Raw genomic sequence first — 19825 nt, forward strand, 5'->3', positions numbered from 1 at the left:
TTGAGAGGAGGTCCTTTGAGGGGTCTGGGAGGTCCTTGAGGGGTCTGGGAGGTCCTTGAGGGGTCTGGGAGGTCCTTGAGGGGTTTGGGAGGTCCTTTGGGGGGTTTGGGTGGTCTTGAGGTACCTGGGGGTCTTTTGATGGGTTTGGGGGACCCTTGAGGGTCCTGGGAGATCCTTGAGGGGCTTGAGGGACTTCTGGAAGGGTTTGGGGGACCCTTGAGGGACCTGGGGGTTCTTGAGGGATTTTCGGGGTCCTTGAGGGGCTTGGGTGGCCTTGAGGGACCTGGGGCACCTTTGGAAGGGTTTGGAGGGACCTCGAGGTCATTGGAGACCTTTGGGAGGGCTTGAGGGGACCTTGAGGGACCTGGGGTGTCCCCTGGTGGGGATTTGGTGTCACCTGGGTGGCTTTGGACACTCCCTGAGGAGCTTGGACATCCCCTGGGTGGCCCTGGGGACCCAGTGGTGGCCCAGACACGAAGCCCGTGGCCACCAACTGCCCCTGGAGCTCGGGCCTTGGTGTCCCCCGTGACGGCGGCGGGGGGGGAGGACGAAGGTGGCATTTGGGGACACCTTGGGGACGTCACCTTCTCCACGTCCGTGGCAGCTGGTGGTGAAGGGGGCGACGGAAGGTGACAACCGCGACCACAAGCCGGGGACACCGATGAGGCTGCGCATCGAGGGCGACCACAAGGCCCACGTGGGGCTGGTGGCCGTGGACAAGGGCGTCTTCGTCCTCAGCAAGAGGAACAAGCTCACCCAGACACGGGTGGGTGGCCCTGTGCCCCATGTCCCCAAGGGGTGACCGTCATGGTCGTCCCCTGGTGGTGGCCATCATGGTTGTCCCCACTGTCCCCTGGTGGTGGCCATCATGGTTGTCCCCACTGTCCCCTGGTGGTGGCCATCATGGTGGTCCCCGCTGTCGCCTGGTGGTGGCCATCATGGTGGTCCCCACTGTCCCCTGGTGGTGGCCATCATGGTTGTCCCTGTCCCCGCTGTCCCCTGGTGGTGGCCATCATGGTGGTCCCCACTGTCCCCTGGTGGTGGCCATCATGGTGGTCCCCACTGTCCCCTGGTGGTGGCCATCATGGTTGTCCCTGTCCCCGCTGTCCCCTGGTGGTGGCCATCATGGTGGTCCCCACTGTCCCCTCGTGGTGGCCATCATGGTTGTCCCTGCTGTCTCCTGGTGGTGGCCATCACAGTTGTCCCTGTCCTTGTTGTCCCCTGTCCCCTGATGGTGACCTTGGACAAGGGCATCTTTGTCCTCGGCAAGAGGAACAAGTTCACCCAGACACGGGTGGGTGGCCCTGTCCCCAGTGTCCCCAGCATCCTTGGGTGGTGGCCATCATGGTTGTCCCTGTCCCCGCTGTCCCCTGGTGGTGGCCATCATGGTTGTCCCCGCTGTCTCCTGGTGGTGGCCATCACTGTTGTCCTCGTCCTTGCTGTCCCTGGGTGGTGGCCATCATGGTTGTCCCCGCTGTCCCCTGGTGGTGACCATCACAGTTGTCCCCATCCCCTCTGTCCCTGAGTGGTGGCCATCATAGTTGTCCCTGTCCCCGCTGTCCCCTGATGGTGACCGTCACAGCTGTCCCCATCACCCTTGGGTGGTGGCAGTGGCCATCACGACTGTCCCCATCATCCCCAAGTGGTGGCAGTGACCATCACGGCTGTCCTGCTGTCCTCGAGTGGTGGCACTGACCATCACAGCTGTCCTGCTGTCCTCGAGTGGTGGCGGTGGCCGTCCCAGGTGTCCTGCTGTCCCTGGGTGGTGGCGGTGGCCATCACAGCTGTCCCTGTCCCCACCGTCCTTGGATGGTGGCAGTGGCCATCACGGCTGTCCCCTGTGGGCGCAGGTTTGGGACACGGTGGAGAAAAGTGACATCGGCTGCACGCCGGGCAGCGGCAGGGACAACGTCGGCGTCTTCACGGACGCCGGCCTGAGCCTGGCCACCAACGTCCAGGTGACCACGCCCCAGCGCTCAGGTAGGACTGGTGGGGACACCTGTGGTGACACCTTGGGGACAGCTGTGGTGGCACCTCGGGGACACGGGGGTGGCACCTCGGGGATGTGACACCTCGGGGATGGGGCGGGTGATGGGATGGTGGAGGAGGTGGCAGCTCGGGGATGGAGGAGGTGACATCGCAGGGTTGGAGGAGGTGACACTTCAAGCATGTGGCACCTCAGGGACAGGGGGAGGTGGCACCTTGGGGACAGGGGAGGTGACATCTCAGGGTCGGAAGTGGTGACTTCTCAGGGATGGAGAAGGTGGCACTGGGCATGTGTCACCTTGGGGATGGAGGAGGTGACATCTCAGGGATGGAGGAGGTGACATTTAGGGATGTGATGACGCCTGGAGGACGCTGATGGTGACACCTCCAGGATGTGACATTCCGAGTGTGTGGCAGTGTGACACCTCAGGGACGGGGGAGGTGACACCTTGGGGATGGGGCGGTGACCCTGACCTTTGGGATGTGTCACCTGGGACACGGCGGGGTCCTGACCGGTGTCCCCTCTGTCCCCAGAGGTCCTGTGTCCCCAGCCGGCCAAACGCAAGCGCCGCTCGCTGGCACTCGCCGAGTACAAGGGCACCAAGGGTAGGTGGCACCGCGGTGTCCCTTGTCCCCAAGGGCAGTGTCCTGTGCCCCTGGGGTCACCAGGGTGTCCCTTGTCCCCGAGGTCATCAGGGTGTCCCTTGTCCCTGAGGCTGCCAAAGTGTCCCATGTCCCTGAGGGACACCAATGTCCCATGTCCCACAGCAGCCCCTGTCCCAAACGCCACCAGAGTGTCCCACATCCCTGAGGGCCACCAGTCTCCCATGTCCCTGAGGGCCACCAGTGTCCCATGTCCCTGAGGGCCACCAGTGTCCCATGTCCCTGAGGGCCACCAGAGTGTCCCATGTCCCTGAGGGCCACCAGTGTCCCATGTTCCTGAGGGCCACCAGAGCGTCCAATGTCCCTGAGGGCCACCAGTGTCCCATGTTCCTGAGGGCCACCAGTCTCCCATGTCCCTGAGGGCCACCAGTGTCCCATGTCCCTGAGGGCCACCAGAGCGTCCAATGTCCCTGAGGGCCACCAGTGTCCCATGTTCCTGAGGGCCACCAGTGTCCCATGTCCCTGAGGGCCACCAGAGCGTTCCATGTCCCTGAGGGCCACCAGTGTCCCATGTTCCTGAGGGCCACCAGTGTCCCATGTCCCTGAGGGCCACCAGTCTCCCATGTCCCTGAGGGCCACCAGTGTCCCATGTTCCTGAGGGCCACCAGAGTGTTCCATGTCCCTGAGGGCCACCAGTGTCCCATGTTCCTGAGGGCCACCAGTGTCCCATGTTCCTGAGGGCCACCAGAGCATCCCATGTCCCTGAGGGCCACCAGAGCGTCCCATGTCCCTGAGGGCCACCAGTGTCCCATGTTCCTGAGGGCCACCAGAGTGTTCCATGTCCCTGAGGGCCACCAGTGTCCCATGTCCCTGAGGGCCACCAGTGTCCCATGTTCCTGAGGGCCACCAGTGTCCCATGTCCCTGAGGGCCACCAGTCTCCCATGTCCCTGAGGGCCACCAGAGCGTCCCATGTCCCTGAGGGCCACCGGTGTCCCATGTTCCTGAGGGCCACCAGTGTCCCATGTCCCTGAGGGCCACCAGAGCGTTCCATGTCCCTGAGGGCCACCAGTGTCCCATGTTCCTGAGGGCCACCAGTGTCCCATGTTCCTGAGGGCCACCAGAGTGTCCCCTGTTCCAAAGGCCACCAGTGTCCCATGTCCCAACGACTGCCTGAGTTTCCCATATCCCAAGAGCCACCAGAGTGTCCCACGCCCCCGAGGTCCCCATTCCCAAGAGCCACCAGAGTGTCCCATGTCCCTGAGAGCCACCAGAGTGTCCCATGACCCTGAGGGCCACCAGAGTGTCCCACATCCCTGAGGGCCACCAGAGTGTCCCATGACCCTGAGGGCCACCAGAATGTCCCACACCCCCAAGTGCCACCAGAGTGTCCCATGACCCTGAAAGCCACCAGAGCATCCCATGTCCCTGAGGGCCACCAGAGTGTCCCCTGTCCCAAAGGCCACCAGTGTCCCATGACCCTGAGGGCCACCAGAGTGTCCCACACCCCCAAGAGACACCAGAGTGTTCCATGTCCTTGAGTGTGACCAGAGTGTCCCATGACCCTGAGAGCCACCAGAGTGTCCTACATATCTGAGAGCCACCAGAATGTCCCACACCCCCGAGGTCCCCATTCCCAAGAGCCACCAGAGTGTCCCACGTCCCTGAGAGCCACCAAAGTGTCCCATGACCCTGAGAGCCACCAGAGTGTCCCACATCCCTGAGGGCCACCAAAGTGTCCCATGACCCTGAGAGCCACCAGAGTGTCCCACATCCCTGAGAGCCACCAGAATGTCCCACACCCCCAAGAGACACCAGAGTGTTCCATGTCCTTGAGTGTGACCAGAGTGTCCCATGACCCTGAGAGCCACCAGAGTGTCCTACATATCTGAGAGCCACCAGAATGTCCCACACCCCCGAGGTCCCCATTCCCTAGAGCCACCAGAGTGTCCCACGTCCCTGAGAGCCACCAGAGTGTCCCATGACCCTGAGAGCCACCAGAGTGTCCCACATCCCTGAGGGCCACCAAAGTGTCCCATGACCCTGAGAGCCACCAGAGTGTCCCATGACCCTGAGGGCCACCAGAATGTCCCACTCCCCCAAGTGCCACCAGAGTGTCCCCCACGTGTCCCGCTGTCCGGCAGCGGCCGAGTACTCGGACAAGCTGGAGCGGAGGTGCTGCGAGGACGGGATGAAGGAGAACCCGATGGGGCACAGCTGCGAGCAGAGGAGCGGCTACATCCAGGAGGGCGACGCCTGCGTCCGCGCCTTCCTCGACTGCTGCCGATACATCAAGGCCAAGCGCGACCAGCTGAACATGTCCCCCAGCACCGGCCTGGCCAGAAGCAAGTGTTGGGGCGTGGAGGGGCGGGAGAAGGTTTGGGGAGGTCGGGAGAACCTTGGGTGGAGCTCGGGTGAAGCTGAGGTGTTTTTGTGGAGTGAAGCTCGGGTGAAGGTCGGATGTTCCTTGGTGAAGGTCAGGTGAACCTCAGGCGTTCCTTGGGTGTTCCTCAGGTGGAGCTGGGGAGTGTCTTGGGTGTTCTTTGGTGAAGGTCAGGAGAACCTTGAGTGTTCCTTGGGTGTTCCTTGGTGAAGGTCAGGTGAACCTTGGGTGTTCCTTGGTGTTCTTTGGGTGTTCCTTGGGTGTTCTGTGGACTTTCCTTGGACTTCCCTTGGACTTTCCCTGGGGGAAGGTCAGGTGAACCTCAGGCATTCCTCAAGTGTTCCTCAGGTGGAGCTTGGGTGAAGGTTGAGAGGGTCTGGGGCGGGTTTTGGTGAAGCTCGGGTGAAGCTGAGGTGTTTTTGTGGAGTGAAGCTCGGGTGAAGGTCAGATGTTCCTTGGTGAAGGTCAGGTGAACCTTGGGTGTTCCTTGGTGTTCCTTGGGTGTTCCTTGGACTACTTTCCTTGGACTTTCCCTGGGAGAAGGTCAGGTGAACCTCAGGCGTTCCTTGGGTGTTCCTCAGGTGGAGCTGGGGGTTGTCTTGGGTGTTCTTTGGTGAAGGTCAGGTGTTCCTTGGGTGTTCCTTGGGTGTTCCTTGGGTGTTCCTTGGTGAAGGTCAGGTGAACCTTGGGTGTTCTTTGGACTTTCCTTGGGGGAAGCTCAGGTGAACCTCAGGCACTCCTGGGGTGTCCCTCAGGTGGAGCTTGGGTGAAGGTTGGGGGGGTCTTGGGTAGGTTTTGAGGAACCTCAGGTGAAGTTGAGGCATTTTTCTGGAGCAAAGCTCGGGTGAAGCTCGGATGTTCCTTGGGTGTTGCTCAGGTGGAGCTTGAGTGAAGGTTGGGTGGGTCTTGAGTGGGGTTTGGGTGGATTTTGGGGAACCTCAGGTGAAGTTGAGGCATTTCTCTTGAGCAAAGCTTGGGTGAAGGTTGCGTGTTCTTTGGGTGCTCCTTGGTGAAGGTCAGGAGAACCTTGGGTGTTCCTCAGGTGGACCTTGGGTGGGTTTAGGGTGTTCCTTGCTGCACCTCAGGTGAAGCTGAGTTATTTTTCTTGAGCAAAGTTTCGGTGAAGGTTGAATGTTCCTTGGGTCAACCTTGGTGAAGGTCAGGTGAACCTTCAGTGTCCCTTGGATTTTCCTTGGATTTTCCTTCGACTTTCCTTGGACTTTCCTTGGGGGCAGCTCAGGTGAACCTCAGGCACTCCTGGGGTGTCCCTCAGGTGGAGCTCGGGTGAAGGTTGGGAGTGTCCTGGGTGGGTTTTGGGCACTCCTTGGGTCAAGGTCAGGTGACCCTCGGGCGTTCCTTGGACAGCCCTTGGATGAACATTGGGAAACGCTTGAGTGACAGTTGGGTGACATTACTTGGGCAAGACGAGGGGTGGCACTGGGGTGACGCTGGGTGACGCTGGGTGACGCTGGGGTAACACCGGGGTGGCACTGGGGTGACGCTGGGTTGATGCTGGGCAACATGGGTGACGCTAGGTGGGACTGGGTGGCATGGGTGGCACTGAGGTGACACTGGGTGACACTGGGTTGACACTCGGTGACACCAGGTGACGCGGTTGACACCGGTGTGGCACTGAGGTTACGCTGGGTGACACCGGGTGATGCTGGGTGGCACTGGGTGACGCTGGGTGACACCAGGGTGACACTGGGGGACACAGTTGACACCGGAGTGACACTGGGTGATGCTGGATGACACCGGGGTGACACTGGGGTGACACTGGGGTGACACCGGGTGACACCAGGGTGACACTGGGTAATACCAGGGTGACACTGGGTGACACCGGGGTGACACCGGGGTGACACCAGGGTGACACTGGGTAATACCGGGGTGACACTGGGTGACACTGGGTGACACCGGGGTGACACTGGGGTGACACCGCGTGACACCGGGGTGACACGGGTGACACTGGGCGGCGCTGGGGTGACACCGGGGTGACACCGGGTGACACCAGGGTGACACCAGGGTGACACTGGGTAATACCGGGGTGACACCGGGGTGACACTGGGGTGGCACGGGTGACACTGGGCGGCGCTGGGGTGACACCGGGGTGACACCGGGTGACACCAGGGTGACACCAGGGTGACACTGGGTAATACCGGGGTGACACCGGGTGACACCAGGGTGACACCAGGGTGACACTGGGTGACACCGGGGTGACACCGGGTGACACCAGGGTGACACCAGGGTGACACTGGGTGACACTGGGGTGACACCAGGGTGACACTGGGTGACACCGGGGTGACACCGGGGTGACACCAGGGTGACACTGGGGTGACACGGGTGACACTGGGTGACACCGGGGTGACACCGGGGTGACACGGGTGACACTGGGCGGCGCTGGGGTGATACCGGCTCCGCTCAGGGCTCGCGGCCGTGCGTCCCCGATCGCGAGGGCCGATGCCACCACCACCCCCAGGCCAGGAGGAGGACGATCTCTTCTCGTCCGACGACGGAATCGCCTCCAGGAGCCTCTTCCCCGAGAGCTGGATGTGGCAGGTGGAGCAGCTGAACGAGCCGCCCAACGAGCTGGGGTGAGCCTGGGGACCTCCTGGGCCACCACCGTCACCCCACGGCCATGGTCACCCTGTCCCCATCCAGTGTGGACATCTCTGGGGACCAGGCCTGGCTGGAGTGAGCCTGGGGACCTCCTGGGCCACCACTGTCACCCCACGGCCATGGTCACCCTGTCCCCGTCCAGTGTGGACATCTCTGGGGACCAGGGAGGTCCCACTGTGGGTTTGGGATGTCTCTGGGGACAGGAAAGGTCTCACCGTGGGTTGGGGATGTCTTTGGGGACCAGGGAGGTCCCTCTGTGGGTCTGGGACATCTCTGGGGACCAGGCCTGGCTGGAGTGAGCCTGGGGACCTCCTGGGCCACCACCGTCACCCCACGGCCACGGTCACCCTGTCCCCATCCAGTGTGGACATCTCTGGGGACCAGGCCGGGCTGGGGTGAGCCTGGGGACCTCCTGGGCCACCACTGTCACCCCATGGCCACGGTCACCCTGTCCCCATCCAGTGTGGACATCTCTGGTGACCAGGCCGGGCTGGGGTGAGCCTGGGGACCTCCTGGGCCACCACTGTCACCCCACGGCCATGGTCACCCTGTCCCCGTCCAGTGTGGACATCTCTGGGGACCAGGGAGGTCCCACTGTGGGTTTGGGATGTCTCTGGGGACAGGAAAGGTCTCACCGTGGGTTGGGGATGTCTTTGGGGACCAGGGAGGTCCCTCTGTGGGTCTGGGACATCTCTGGGGACCAGGCCTGGCTGGAGTGAGCCTGGGGACCTCCTGGGCCACCACCGTCACCCCACGGCCACGGTCACCCTGTCCCCATCCAGTGTGGACATCTCTGGGGACCAGGCCTGGCTGGGGTGAGCCTGGGGACCTCCTGGGCCACCACTGTCACCCCATGGCCACGGTCACCCTGTCCCCGTCCAGTGTGGACATCTCTGGGGACCAGGCCAGGCTGGGGTGAGCCTGGGGACCTCCTGGGCCACCACCGTCACCCCACGGCCACGGTCACCCTGTCCCCATCCAGTGTGGACATCTCTGGGGACCAGGCCAGGCTGGAGTGAGCCTGGGGACCTCCTGGGCCACTCTGTCACCCCACGGCCACGGTCACCCTGTCCCCGTCCAGTGTGGACATCTCTGGTGACCAGGCCTGGCTGGGGTGAGCCTGGGGACCTCCTGGGCCACCACTCTGTCACCCCATGGCCATGGTCACCCTGTCCCCATCCAGCTGGGACATCTCCATCCAGCTCGGACATCTCTGGAGACCAGAGATGGTCACCCCAGATCCTGACAAAGGTCACCATTGACCTCCCGGTCCGTCCTCAGGACTTCTTGGTCCACTCAGGGGTCATCTCCAAGCTCCTGGTCCTGCCTGGGGGGTGGGGTCAGTGGGTCCGGGACATCTCTGGGGACCAGGGGAAGTCCATCTGTGGCTTTGGGACATCTGTGGGGACAGGAAAGGTCTCACTGCAGGTTTGGGACATCTTTGGGGACCAGGGAAGTCCCATGGTGGGTTTGGGGACATCTTTGGGGTTCAGGGAGGTCCCACTGTGGGTCTGGGACACCTGTGGACACCAGGGAAGTCCAGCTGTGGGTCTGGGACCTCTCTGAAGAGCAGGGCAACCCCGTGGTGACACCCCCTGAGCCTGGCCTGGGGTGGGCCGTGACCCCCTTGGTCACTCCTTGGTCACTCCTTGGTCATCGTTGGTCACTCCTCGGTCACTCCAGGGTCTCGGCCAAGACGCTGCCCGTCTACCTGAAGGACTCCATCACCACCTGGGAGGTCCTGGCCGTCAGCCTGTCCCCCTCCAAAGGTACGGGGCCAGGGAGGACCAGGGGGGTCCTGGGGTCAGCAGAATGTCCCCAAACCTTCTGGGGGGGTCCCCGAGACCTGAAGGGTCCCCTAAAGCCCGGAGGGGTTCGCTGGCATTTGAGGGTTCCCCAAAAAAATCTGAGCGGGAGATGCCCCAAAGCTTGGTGGCCACCTTGGGGGTTTGAGGGGTCTCCTTGGGACTTGAGGGATCTCCTGGAGGTTGGGAGAATTCCGTGGGATTCGAGGGATCTCCTAAACCTTGGGAGAGCTCTGTGGGGTTTGGTGGATCCCCTAAAGCTTGGGAGGATCCCGCAGTTCTTGATGGATCTCCTAAACTTTGGGAAGTCTCCGTGGGTCTTGAGGGATCTCCTAAAGCTTGGGAGGTTCCCGAAGTTCTTGATGGACCCCCTAAACCTTGAGAGGACTCTGTGGGGTCTTGATGGATCCCCTAAACTTTGGGAGGAGTCCATGGAACTTGAGGGAATCTCCTCAACTTTGGGATTCAAGGGGTCTCCTAAAACTTGGGAGGACATTGGGGTCTTGATGGATCCCCTAAACCTTGGGAAGATCCCACCGTTCTTGATGGATCCCCCAAACCTTAGGAGGACTCTGTGGGTCTTGAGGGATCACCTAAACCTTTGGAGGACTCTGGGGTCTTGATGGATCCCCTCAATTTTAAGAGGATCCCCCAGTTCCTGATGGATCCCCTAAACCTTGGGAGGACTTTGGGGTCTTGATGGATCCCCTAAACCTTGGGAGAATCCCAAAATTCTTCATGGATCCCCTAAACCTCCTGAGGCCTCCCTGGACATCCCGGGCAGCCCTGAAGGCCTCGGGACCACCCTGGGGACACTCGAGTCGTCCCCCCCCCACCCCGTGGCGTGTCCCCCGTGTCCCCAGGGCTGTGCGTGGCCGACCCTTACGAGATCACGGTGATGAAGGAGTTCTTCATCGACCTCCGCCTGCCCTACTCGGTGGTGAGGAACGAGCAGGTGGAGATCCGCGCCATCCTCTACAACTACTGGCTGCACGACATCACGGTCAGTCGGGGGACAGGTGGTTTTGGGGTTTTTTTTTTTGGAGGGGGGGGCGGGGGGAGATGAGGTCGTGACCTCGTTGCGGCCACCAGGTGTGACCACGCCCCACCTGTCGCCCCACCAGGTGCGCGTGGAGCTGGTGCACAACCCGGACCTGTGCAGCCCGTCCACGGCCAAGCAGCGCTACCAGCAGGTGCTGCGGATAAAGGCCGAGTCCTCGCGCACCGTGCCCTTCGTCATCGTCCCGCTCAAGCTCGGCCTGCTGGACGTCGAGGTCAAGGCCGCCGTCCGCAACGAGTACGTGGGAGACGGCGTCAAGAAGAAGCTGCGGGTGGTGGTGAGTGGCGCAAAGGGGACCTGGTGGCACTGGTGGACATCAGGATGGACAGCAAGGGACCTGGTGGTACTGATGGACAGCAGGGTGGGACCTGGTGGCATTGATGGACATCAGGATGGACAGCAAGGGACCTGGTGACATTGATGGACAGCAGGGTGGACAGTGGCCAGGCAGACAGGGACCTGGTGGCACTGGTGGACGTCAGGGTGGGACCTGGTGGCACTGATGGACATCAGGCTGGGTGGTGGCATTGATGGACATCAGGATGGACAGCAAGGGACCTGGTGACACTGATGGACATCAGGCAGGACAGTGACCAGGCAGAGAGGGACCTGGTGGTACTGATGGACATCAGGGTGGGATCTGGTGGCACTGATGGACATCAGGATGGACAGAAAGGGACCTGGTGACATTGATGGGCAGCAGGGTGGACAGTGACCAGGCAGACAGGGACCTGGTGGCACTGATGGACATCAAGCTGGGTGGTGGCATTGATGGACATCAGGATGGACAGAAAGGAACCTGGTGACACTGATGAACATCAAGCAGGACAGTGACCAGGCAGAGAGGCACCTGGTGGCACTGGTGGACATCAGGGTGGGACCTGGTGGCATTGATGGACATCAAGCTGGGTGGTGGCATTGATGGACATCAGGATGGACAGCAAGGGACCTGGTGAAACTGATGGACATCAGGCAGGACAGTGACCAGGCAGACAGGGACCTGGTGGTGCTGGTGGACATCAGGGTGGGATCTGGTGGCACTGATGGACATCAGGATGGACAGAAAGGGACCTGGTGACATTGATGGGCAGCAGGGTGGACAGTGACCAGGCAGACAGGGACCTGGGGGCACTGATGGACATCAAGCTGGGTGGTGGCATTGATGGACATCAGGATGGACAGAAAGGGACCTGGTGACACTGATGGACAGCAGGGTGGACAGTGACCAGGCAGACAGGGACCTGGTGGTGCTGGTGGACATCAGGGTGGGACCTGGTGGCACTGATGGACATCAAGCTGGGTGGTGGCATTGATGGACATCAGGATGGACAGCAAGGGACCTGGTGGCACTGATGGACATCAGGCAGGGTGGTGGCACTGGTGGACATCAGGCTGGGACCTGGTGACCCTGGTGGACATCAGGCAGGACAGTGGCCAGGCGGACAGGGACCTGGTGGCACTGGTGGACAGGTCAGGACGAGGCCGAGTGTGGCCTCCTGGCCGTGTCCCAGTGTGTCACTGGGGTGTCACTGGTTGATACTGGGAGGGGCTGGGGTGGGAGGAGCCCAGCCCCGGCCCCACCCTCAGCGAGACTCCGCCCCACAGCCCGAGGGGATGCGGCTGGAGAAGACGGTGAAGATCGTGGAGCTGGACCCGCAGAACAAGGGAGTCAGTGAGTGACATCTGGGGACAGGAGAGGTCCCAGGGTGGGTCTGGGGACATCTCTGGGGACAGGAGAGATCCCACTGTGGGTTTGGGGCATCTGTGGGGACCAGGGAGGTCCCAGGGTGGCTTTGGGACATCTTTGGGGACCAAGGAGATGCCCCCAAGGTCAGGTTTGGGACAACTTTGAGGACAAGGGACACCCCACCACGGAACTGGGGCACCCCAAGGGTGAAGGGACATCGTGGTGTGGCCCTGAAGGTCTGGAGGGACAAGGGACACCCCGATGTGGGGTGGGGCTGGGTCACCTCGGGGCTGAGCCCTTTGGGGGGGACACGGGGAGGACTTGGGGTCACCCCCGGCCACCCCACCCCACAGATGGGGTGCAGGAGGAGCGGGTGAAGGCCGCGGACCTCTCGGACATCGTCCCCGACACCGAGTCCGAGACCAAAGTCAGCATCCAGGGTGAGCACCGGGAGGGGACAACCTGGGGACAACCCGGGTGGGACAACCTGGGTGGGACATTGGGGTGGGACAAACCTGGGTGGGACAACCTGAGTGGGATAAACCTCAGTGGGACATCCTGGATGGGACATTGGGTGGGACAACCTTGGTGGGACATTGGGGTGGGACATTGGGGTGGGACATCCTGAGTGGGACAAACCTGGGTGGGACATCCCGGTGGGACAACCCGGGTGGGACATTGGGTGGGACAACCTGAGTGGGACAAACCTTGGTGGGACAACCTGGGTGGGACATCCTGGATGGACATTGGGTGGGACATCCTGGGTGAGACAACCCGGGTTGGACATTTGGGTGAGACATTGGGTGAGACATCCTGGGTGGGAAATCTTGGGTGGGACAACCTGGGTGGGACATCGAGGTGGGACATCCCGGGGTGTGACACGTCCCCGTCGTGGCCCAGGCAACCCGGTGTCCATCATCGTGGAGAAGTCCATCGACGGGGACAAGCTGAAGCACCTGATCGTGACGCCGTCGGGCTGCGGCGAGCAGAACATGATCGCCCTGACCCCCACGGTCATCGCCGTCCACTACCTGGACAACACCCAGCAGTGGGAGAACTTCGGCGTCGACCGCCGCGCCGAGGCCATCGAGCTCATCAAGAAAGGTGGGGACGGCCCCGAAAGGTCCAAAAGGTGGTGGGGACGCTCCCAAAAGTGGTGGGGACAGTCCCAAAAGTGGTGGGGATGGTGCCCAAAAGGAGCAAAGTGGTGGGAGTGTCCCCAAAAGGAGTGGGAACGTCCCTAAAAGTGGTGGGAACATCTCCAAAAGTGGTGGGAGCGTCCCTCAGTGTCCTCTCTGGGGTCACAGAACGTCCCCGCCATCCGAGGCGGTCTCCGAAGGAGACCTGGGTGGGGTGACGCCGGTTCGGGGTTTCCAGAGTGACTGGTTTGCACTGGGATGGGCTCCAGAGCGGGTTGGTGGCCTGAGGCTTCCCCAGCTTGGGTGGGGGCTCTTTGTGTTGGCCAGCAGTTGGAGGACACTGGTGGCCTGAAGCCACCACTGACCACTCCTCATGTTGACCAACAGTTGGAGGACACTGGTGGCCTGAAGCCACCACTGACCACTCCTCATGTTGACCAACAGTTGGAGGACACTGGTGGCCTGAAGCCACCACTGACCACTCCTCATGTTGACCAACAGTTGGAGGACACTGGTGGCCTGAAGCCACCACTGACCACTCCTCATGTTGACCAACAGTTGGAGGACACTGGTGGCCTGAGGCCACCACTGGCCAACCCACGTGTTGTCCAGCAGTTGGAGGACATTGGTGGCCTGAGGCCATCTCCTGGACACTCCTTGTGTTGACCAATGGTTGGAAGGCATTGGTGGCCCGAAGCCATCACTGGACCTTGGGTGTCCCTTGAGCCTCCCTTTGGTGTCCCTTGGGTGAAGTTTGGGTGTCTGGTGGGTATCCCTTGGACACTCCTTGCATTGACCAACAGTTGGAGGCCACTGGTGGCCTGAAGCCACCACTGACCACTCCTCATGTTAACCAACAGTTGGAGGACACTGGTGGCCTGAAGCCACCACTGACCACTCCTCATGTTGACCAAGAGTTGGAGGACACTGGTGGCCTGAAGCCACCACTGACCACTCCTCATGTTGACCAACGGTTGGAGGACACTGGTGGCCTGAAGCCACCACTGACCACTCCTCATGTTGACCAACAGTTGGAGGACACTGGTGGCCTGAGGCCACCACTGGCCAACCCACGTGTTGTCCAGCAGTTGGAGGACATTGGTGGCCTGAGGCCATCTCCTGGACACTCCTTGTGTTGACCAATGGTTGGAAGGCATTGGTGGCCCGAAGCCATCACTGGACCTTGGGTGTCCCTTGAGCCTCCCTTTGGTGTCCCTTGGGTGAAGTTTGGGTGTCTGGTGGGTATCCCTTGGACACTCCTTGCATTGACCAACAGTTGGAGGCCACTGGTGGCCTGAAGCCACCACTGACCACTCCTCATGTTAGCCAACAGTTGGAGGACACTGGTGGCCTGAAGCCACCACTGACCACTCCTCATGTTGACCAAGAGTTGGAGGACACTGGTGGCCTGAAGCCACCACTGACCACTCCTCATGTTGACCAAGAGTTGGAGGACACTGGTGGCCTGAAGCCACCACTGACCACTCCTCATGTTGACCAATGGTTGGAGGACACTGGTGGCCTGAAGCCACCACTGACCACTCCTCATGTTGACCAATGGTTGGAGGACACTGGTGGCCTGAAGCCACCACTGACCACTCCTCATACTGACCAACGTTTGGAGGACCCTGGTGGCCTGAAGCCACTACTGACCACTCCTCATGTTGACCAAGAGCTGGAGGACACTGGTGGCCTGAGGCCACCACTGGCCACCCCTCCCGTTGACCGGTGGCCGTCTCCTGGCAGGTTACACCCAGCAGTTGGCCTTCCGCAAGCCCGACAGCTCCTACGCCGCCTTCATCGGCCGCCCCTCCAGCACCTGGTGAGGGTCCCACCACCACCACAGCCACCACCCCGGGCCAGGTGACACGACACTCAGGTGTCCCTGTCCCCAGGTTGACCGCCTACGTGGTCAAGGTGTTCGCCATGGCCAGGAAGCTGACGGACATCGAGCACAGCGAGATCTGCGGGCCCGTCAAGTGGCTCATCCTCCAGAAGCAGAAGCCCGACGGCGTCTTCCAGGAGGACGCGGCCGTCATCCATAAGGAGATGGTGGTAGGGGGACGCCTCAGCTGGGTCACCAATGGTGGACGAAGCTCTGGGGGACCTCGGGTGGAGCTTGGGTGAAGGGGTGGGAGGTTTTAGGGGGATTTGGGGTGAAGGTCTGGTGGACTTTGGGTGTTCCTTGGACCTTCCTTGGGTGTTCCTCGGGTGTTCCTTGCACCTTCCTGGGGTGAAGGTCGGGTGTTCCTTGGGTGGGTTTTGGGCCTTCCTTGGACTTCCTTTGGGTGAAGGTCGGGTGAACCTCAGGAATCCTCTGGGTGTTCCTTGGGTGAAGTTTGGGTGTTCTTTGGGTGTTTTTGGGTGTTTTTTGGGCGTTCCTTTGGGTGAAGGTCAGGTGAACCTCAGGAATCCTCTGGGTGTTCCTTGGGTGAAGTTTGGGTGGCTTAGAGGTGTTCCTTGGGTGAAGGTCGAGTGTTCCTTGGGTGGTTTTTGGGCGTTCCGTGGACTTTTCTGGGGTGAAGGTCGGGTGAACATCACAAATTTCCTTGGGCATTCCTTGGGTGAAGAGCAGGTGAAGGTCAAGCGTTCCTTGGGTGTCCCTTGAGTGTCCTTTGGGTGAAGTTTGGGTGTCCCTTGGGTGCCCATTGGGTGTCCTTTGGGTGTCCCTTGTGTGAAGTTTGAGTGTCCCTTGGGTCTCCCTTGGGTGTCCCTTGAGTGTCCTTTGGATGTTCCTTGCATGAAGGTCAGGTGAAGGTCAGATATTCTTTGGGTGTCCCTTGGGTGTCCCTTGGCTGAAGTTTGGGTGTCCCTTGGGTGTCCATTTGGGTGTCCCTTGGGTGTCCATTTGGGTGTCCCTTGGGTGTCCATTTGGGTGCCCCTTGGGTGTCCCTTGGGTGTCCATTTGGGTGTCCCTTGGGTGTCCATTAGATGTCCCTTGGGTGTCCCTTGGATGTCCATTAGAGTCCCTTGGGTGTCCCTTGGATGTCCATTAGATGTCCCTTGGGTGTCCCTTGGGCGTCCCTTGGGTGTCCATTTGGGTGTCCCTTGGGTGTCCCTTGGGCGTCCCTTGGGTGTCCCTTGAGTGTCCATTTGGGTGTCCATTAGATGTTCCTTGGGTGTCCCTTGGGTGTCCTTTGGGTGTCCATTAGATGTTCCTTGGGTGTCCCTTGGGTGTCCGTTTGGGTGTCCCTTGGGTGTCCATTAGATGTCCCTTGGGTGTCCCTTGGGTGTCCCTTGGGCATCCCTTGGGTGTCCCTTGGCTGAAGTTTGGGTGTCCCTTGGGTGTCCATGAGATGTCCCTTGGGTGTCCCTTGGGTGTCCCTTCGGTGTCCCTTGGGTGTCCATTAGATGTCCCTTCGGTGTCCCTTGGGTGTCCATTAGATGTCCCTTCGGTGTCCCTCAGCCCGGTCAAGGACGGATGTTTGGAGCGCTCTTCCGGGGTGTCCCCGATCCGACCTCTCCGGGAAAACCCCGATCCCGACGTTTTTCCCCCCGTTCATCCCCCGCAGGGAGGTTACCATGGCGCCGAGCCCGAGGTGTCCCTCACCGCCTTCGTCCTCATCGCCCTGGAGGAGGCGCAGGACATCTGCAAGGACCACGTCAACGTGAGTGACCCCGCGCGGGGACAGAGGTGGCCAGACCCTCGCGGAAGCCACCTGAGATCCCAAAGTTCCCGTCCTTCCTCCCTCCCCAGAACCTGGAGGAGAGCATCAACAAAGCCGCCGGTTTCCTGGCCCGGCACTACGAGCAGCTGGCCCGGCCCTACACGGTGGCCCTGGCGTCCTACGCGCTGGCCCTGGCCGGCAAGCTCAAGAGCGAGAAGGTCCTCATGAGGAAGTCCAAAGGTGACGCCTCGAGAGGGGTTAAAATTGGGGTCAGGAAAAGTGGGTTGGGGTCTTCATGAGGTTCTTCAATGGTGACACCTCGAGAGGTGTCAAAGTTGGGGTGAAAGGAGGTGGGGGTGGGTCTTCATGAGGTTCTCCAAAGGTGACACCTCGAGAGGTGTCAAAGTTGGGGTGAAAGGAGGTGGGGGTGGATCTTCATGAGGTTCTCCAAAGGTGACACCTCGAGAGGGGTCAAAGTTGGGGTGAAAGGAGGTGGGTTTGGGTCATTGCGAGGTTCTCCAAAGGTGACACCTGAAGCGGAGTCAAAATTGGGGTCAGGAAAAGTGGGTTGGGGTCTTCGTGAGGATCTCCAAAGGTGACACCTCAAGAGCAAAGTTGGAGTGAAAAGAGGTGATTTGGGGTCTTCATGAGGTTCTCCAAAGGTGACACCTCGACAGGGGTCAAAATTGGGGTGAAAGGAGGTGGGTTTGGTTCTTCCTGAAGTTCTCTAAAGCCTCAACAGGGGTCAAATTTGGGGTCAGGAAAGGTGGTTTTGGGTCTTCATGGAGGTCTCCAAAGATGACACCAAACCTGGGGTGGAACTTGGGGTGAAAGGAGGTGGGTTTTGGGTCTTCATGAGGTTCTCCAAAGATGGTTTTGAATCCTCCTGAGGTTCTCCAGGACCGAATCCTCACCCAGGGTTGGAATTTGGGGTCAGAGAAGGTGGTTTTGGGTCCTCCCGAGGTTCCAAAAGGTGACGCCACACCTTGGGGTGGAAAGGGTTGAAACTGGGGGTCGTTGGAGGTGATTTTGGGTCCTCCAGAAGCATTTTTGGATCCTCCTGAGATGCCACTTCCCCCGGGGGTGTAATCTGGGGACACTGGAGGCAGTTTTGGGTTCTCCTGAGGTTCTCAGAGATGACACCTCACCTTGGGGTCAAAAGAGTTGGAATTTGGGCTCAGTGAAGGTGATTTTGGGTCCTCCAGAAGCGTTTTTGGACCCTCCTGAGCTGACACCTCCCCCAGGGGTGTAATTCGGGGTCAGTGGAGGCAGTTTTGGGTTCTCCTGAGGTTTTCAGAGATGACACCTCACCTTGGGGTCAAAAGAGTTGGAATTTGGGCTCAGTGGAGGTGATTTTGGGTCCTCTCGAAGCGTTTTTGGACCCTCCTGAGATGCCATCTCCCTCAGGGCTGGAATTTGGGCTCATTGGAGGCGATTTTGGGTCCTCCAGAAACATTTTTGGTCCCTCCTGAGCTGACACCTCCTCCAGGGCCGTAACTCAGGACCGGGCTGAGGTGGCCGCGGGCGCGTCCCTGGTGTCTGAGGGTTGTCCCCCGATTGTCCCCGCAGGCGGGGCCAGCTGGGAGGAGCACAACGCGCGCACCTACAACATCGAGGGCACGTCGTACGCGCTGCTGGCGCTGCTGCAGATGAAGAAGGCGGAGCTGGCGGGGCCGGTGGTGCGCTGGCTGGCCCAGCAGAACTACTACGGGGGCGGCTACGGCTCCACCCAGGTGGGACAGGGGACACCTCGGGGACACCTCGGGGACACCTCGGGGACACCTCGGGGACACCTCGGGGACACCTCGGGGGCGCCCGGTGGCCCTCGGGGTGGGGGGATGGTCGTTTTTGGGGACGCCGTTGGTGGCGCAGGAGGTCAAAGGGCGCTGGGAAGGTTTTGGGGGTGCTGCAGGTGATGTCACCAGGCTGTGGTGACACAGGTGTCACCTCGGGCCACCCAAGAGAACTTGTGGGTTCTCCACCCAGTGTCCCCAAGCTGTGGTGACACAGGTGTCCCCTCAGGCCACCCAGGAGCACTTGTGGCCTCTCCACCCTGTGTCCCCAAGCCCTGGTGACACCGGTGTCCCATCAGGCCACCATCCTGGTGTTCCAAGCGTTGTCCCAGTACCAGAGCTGTGTCCCCAAGCCCTGGTGACACCAGTGTCCCCGATGTCCCCTCAGGCCACCATCCTGGTGTTCCAAGCGCTGGCGCAGTACCAGAGCTGTGTCCCCAAGCCCTGGTGACACCGCTGTCCCCGATGTCCCCTCAGGCCACCATCCTGGTGTTCCAAGCGCTGGCGCAGTACCAGAGCTGTGTCCCCAAGCCCTGGTGACACTGCTGTCCCCGATGTCCCCTCAGGCCACCATCCTGGTGTTCCAAGCGCTGGCGCAGTACCAGAGCTGTGTCCCCAAGCCCTGGTGACACTGCTGTCCCCGATGTCCCCTCAGGCCACCATCCTGGTGTTCCAAGCGCTGGCGCAGTACCAGAGCTGTGTCCCCAAGCCCTGGTGACACCGCTGTCCCCGATGTCCCCTCAGGCCACCATCCTGGTGTTCCAAGCGCTGGCGCAGTACCAGCTGGAGGCACACCCGGTGTCCCCAAGCCCTGGTGACACCGGTGTCCCCAATGTCCCCTCAGGCCACCATCCTGGTGTTCCAAGCGCTGGCGCAGTACCAGCTGGAGGCACACCCGGTGTCCCCAAGCCCTGGTGACACCGGTGTCCCCGATGTCCCCTCAGGCCACCATCCTGGTGTTCCAAGCGCTGTCCCAGTACCAGAGCTGTGTCCCCAAGCCCTGGTGACACCGGTGTCCCCGATGTCCCCTCAGGCCACCATCCTGGTGTTCCAAGCGCTGGCGCAGCACCAGCTGGAGGCACACCCGGTGTCCCCAAGCCCTGGTGACACCGGTGTCCCCAATGTCCCCTCAGGCCACCATCCTGGT

At 61.1% G+C, this 19825-nt stretch overlaps 1 protein-coding gene across 1 annotated transcript in view; it reads left to right on the forward strand.

The window, feature by feature from the left end:
• The window catches only part of C3 (complement C3), a 44719-nt gene that overhangs the window by 14068 nt on the left and 10826 nt on the right, over positions 1–19825 (forward strand). The window contains exons 14-29 of the mRNA XM_066208540.1: positions 605–766; positions 1851–1980; positions 2521–2592; positions 4732–4932; positions 7447–7561; positions 9270–9355; positions 10255–10394; positions 10516–10728; positions 12057–12123; positions 12492–12578; positions 13039–13242; positions 15024–15099; positions 15173–15332; positions 16790–16885; positions 16975–17125; positions 18455–18618. Of these exons, the coding sequence (XP_066064637.1) occupies positions 605–766; positions 1851–1980; positions 2521–2592; positions 4732–4932; positions 7447–7561; positions 9270–9355; positions 10255–10394; positions 10516–10728; positions 12057–12123; positions 12492–12578; positions 13039–13242; positions 15024–15099; positions 15173–15332; positions 16790–16885; positions 16975–17125; positions 18455–18618 (2124 nt within the window). The remainder of the gene's footprint in view (positions 1–604; positions 767–1850; positions 1981–2520; positions 2593–4731; positions 4933–7446; positions 7562–9269; positions 9356–10254; positions 10395–10515; positions 10729–12056; positions 12124–12491; positions 12579–13038; positions 13243–15023; positions 15100–15172; positions 15333–16789; positions 16886–16974; positions 17126–18454; positions 18619–19825) is intronic.

This window comes from Chamaea fasciata, unplaced genomic scaffold (assembly GCF_029207755.1).
Source record: "Chamaea fasciata isolate MVZ Bird 193981 ecotype frontalis unplaced genomic scaffold, bChaFas1.0.hap1 SCAF_333, whole genome shotgun sequence".
Lineage (NCBI taxonomy): Eukaryota > Metazoa > Chordata > Aves > Passeriformes > Sylviidae > Chamaea > Chamaea fasciata.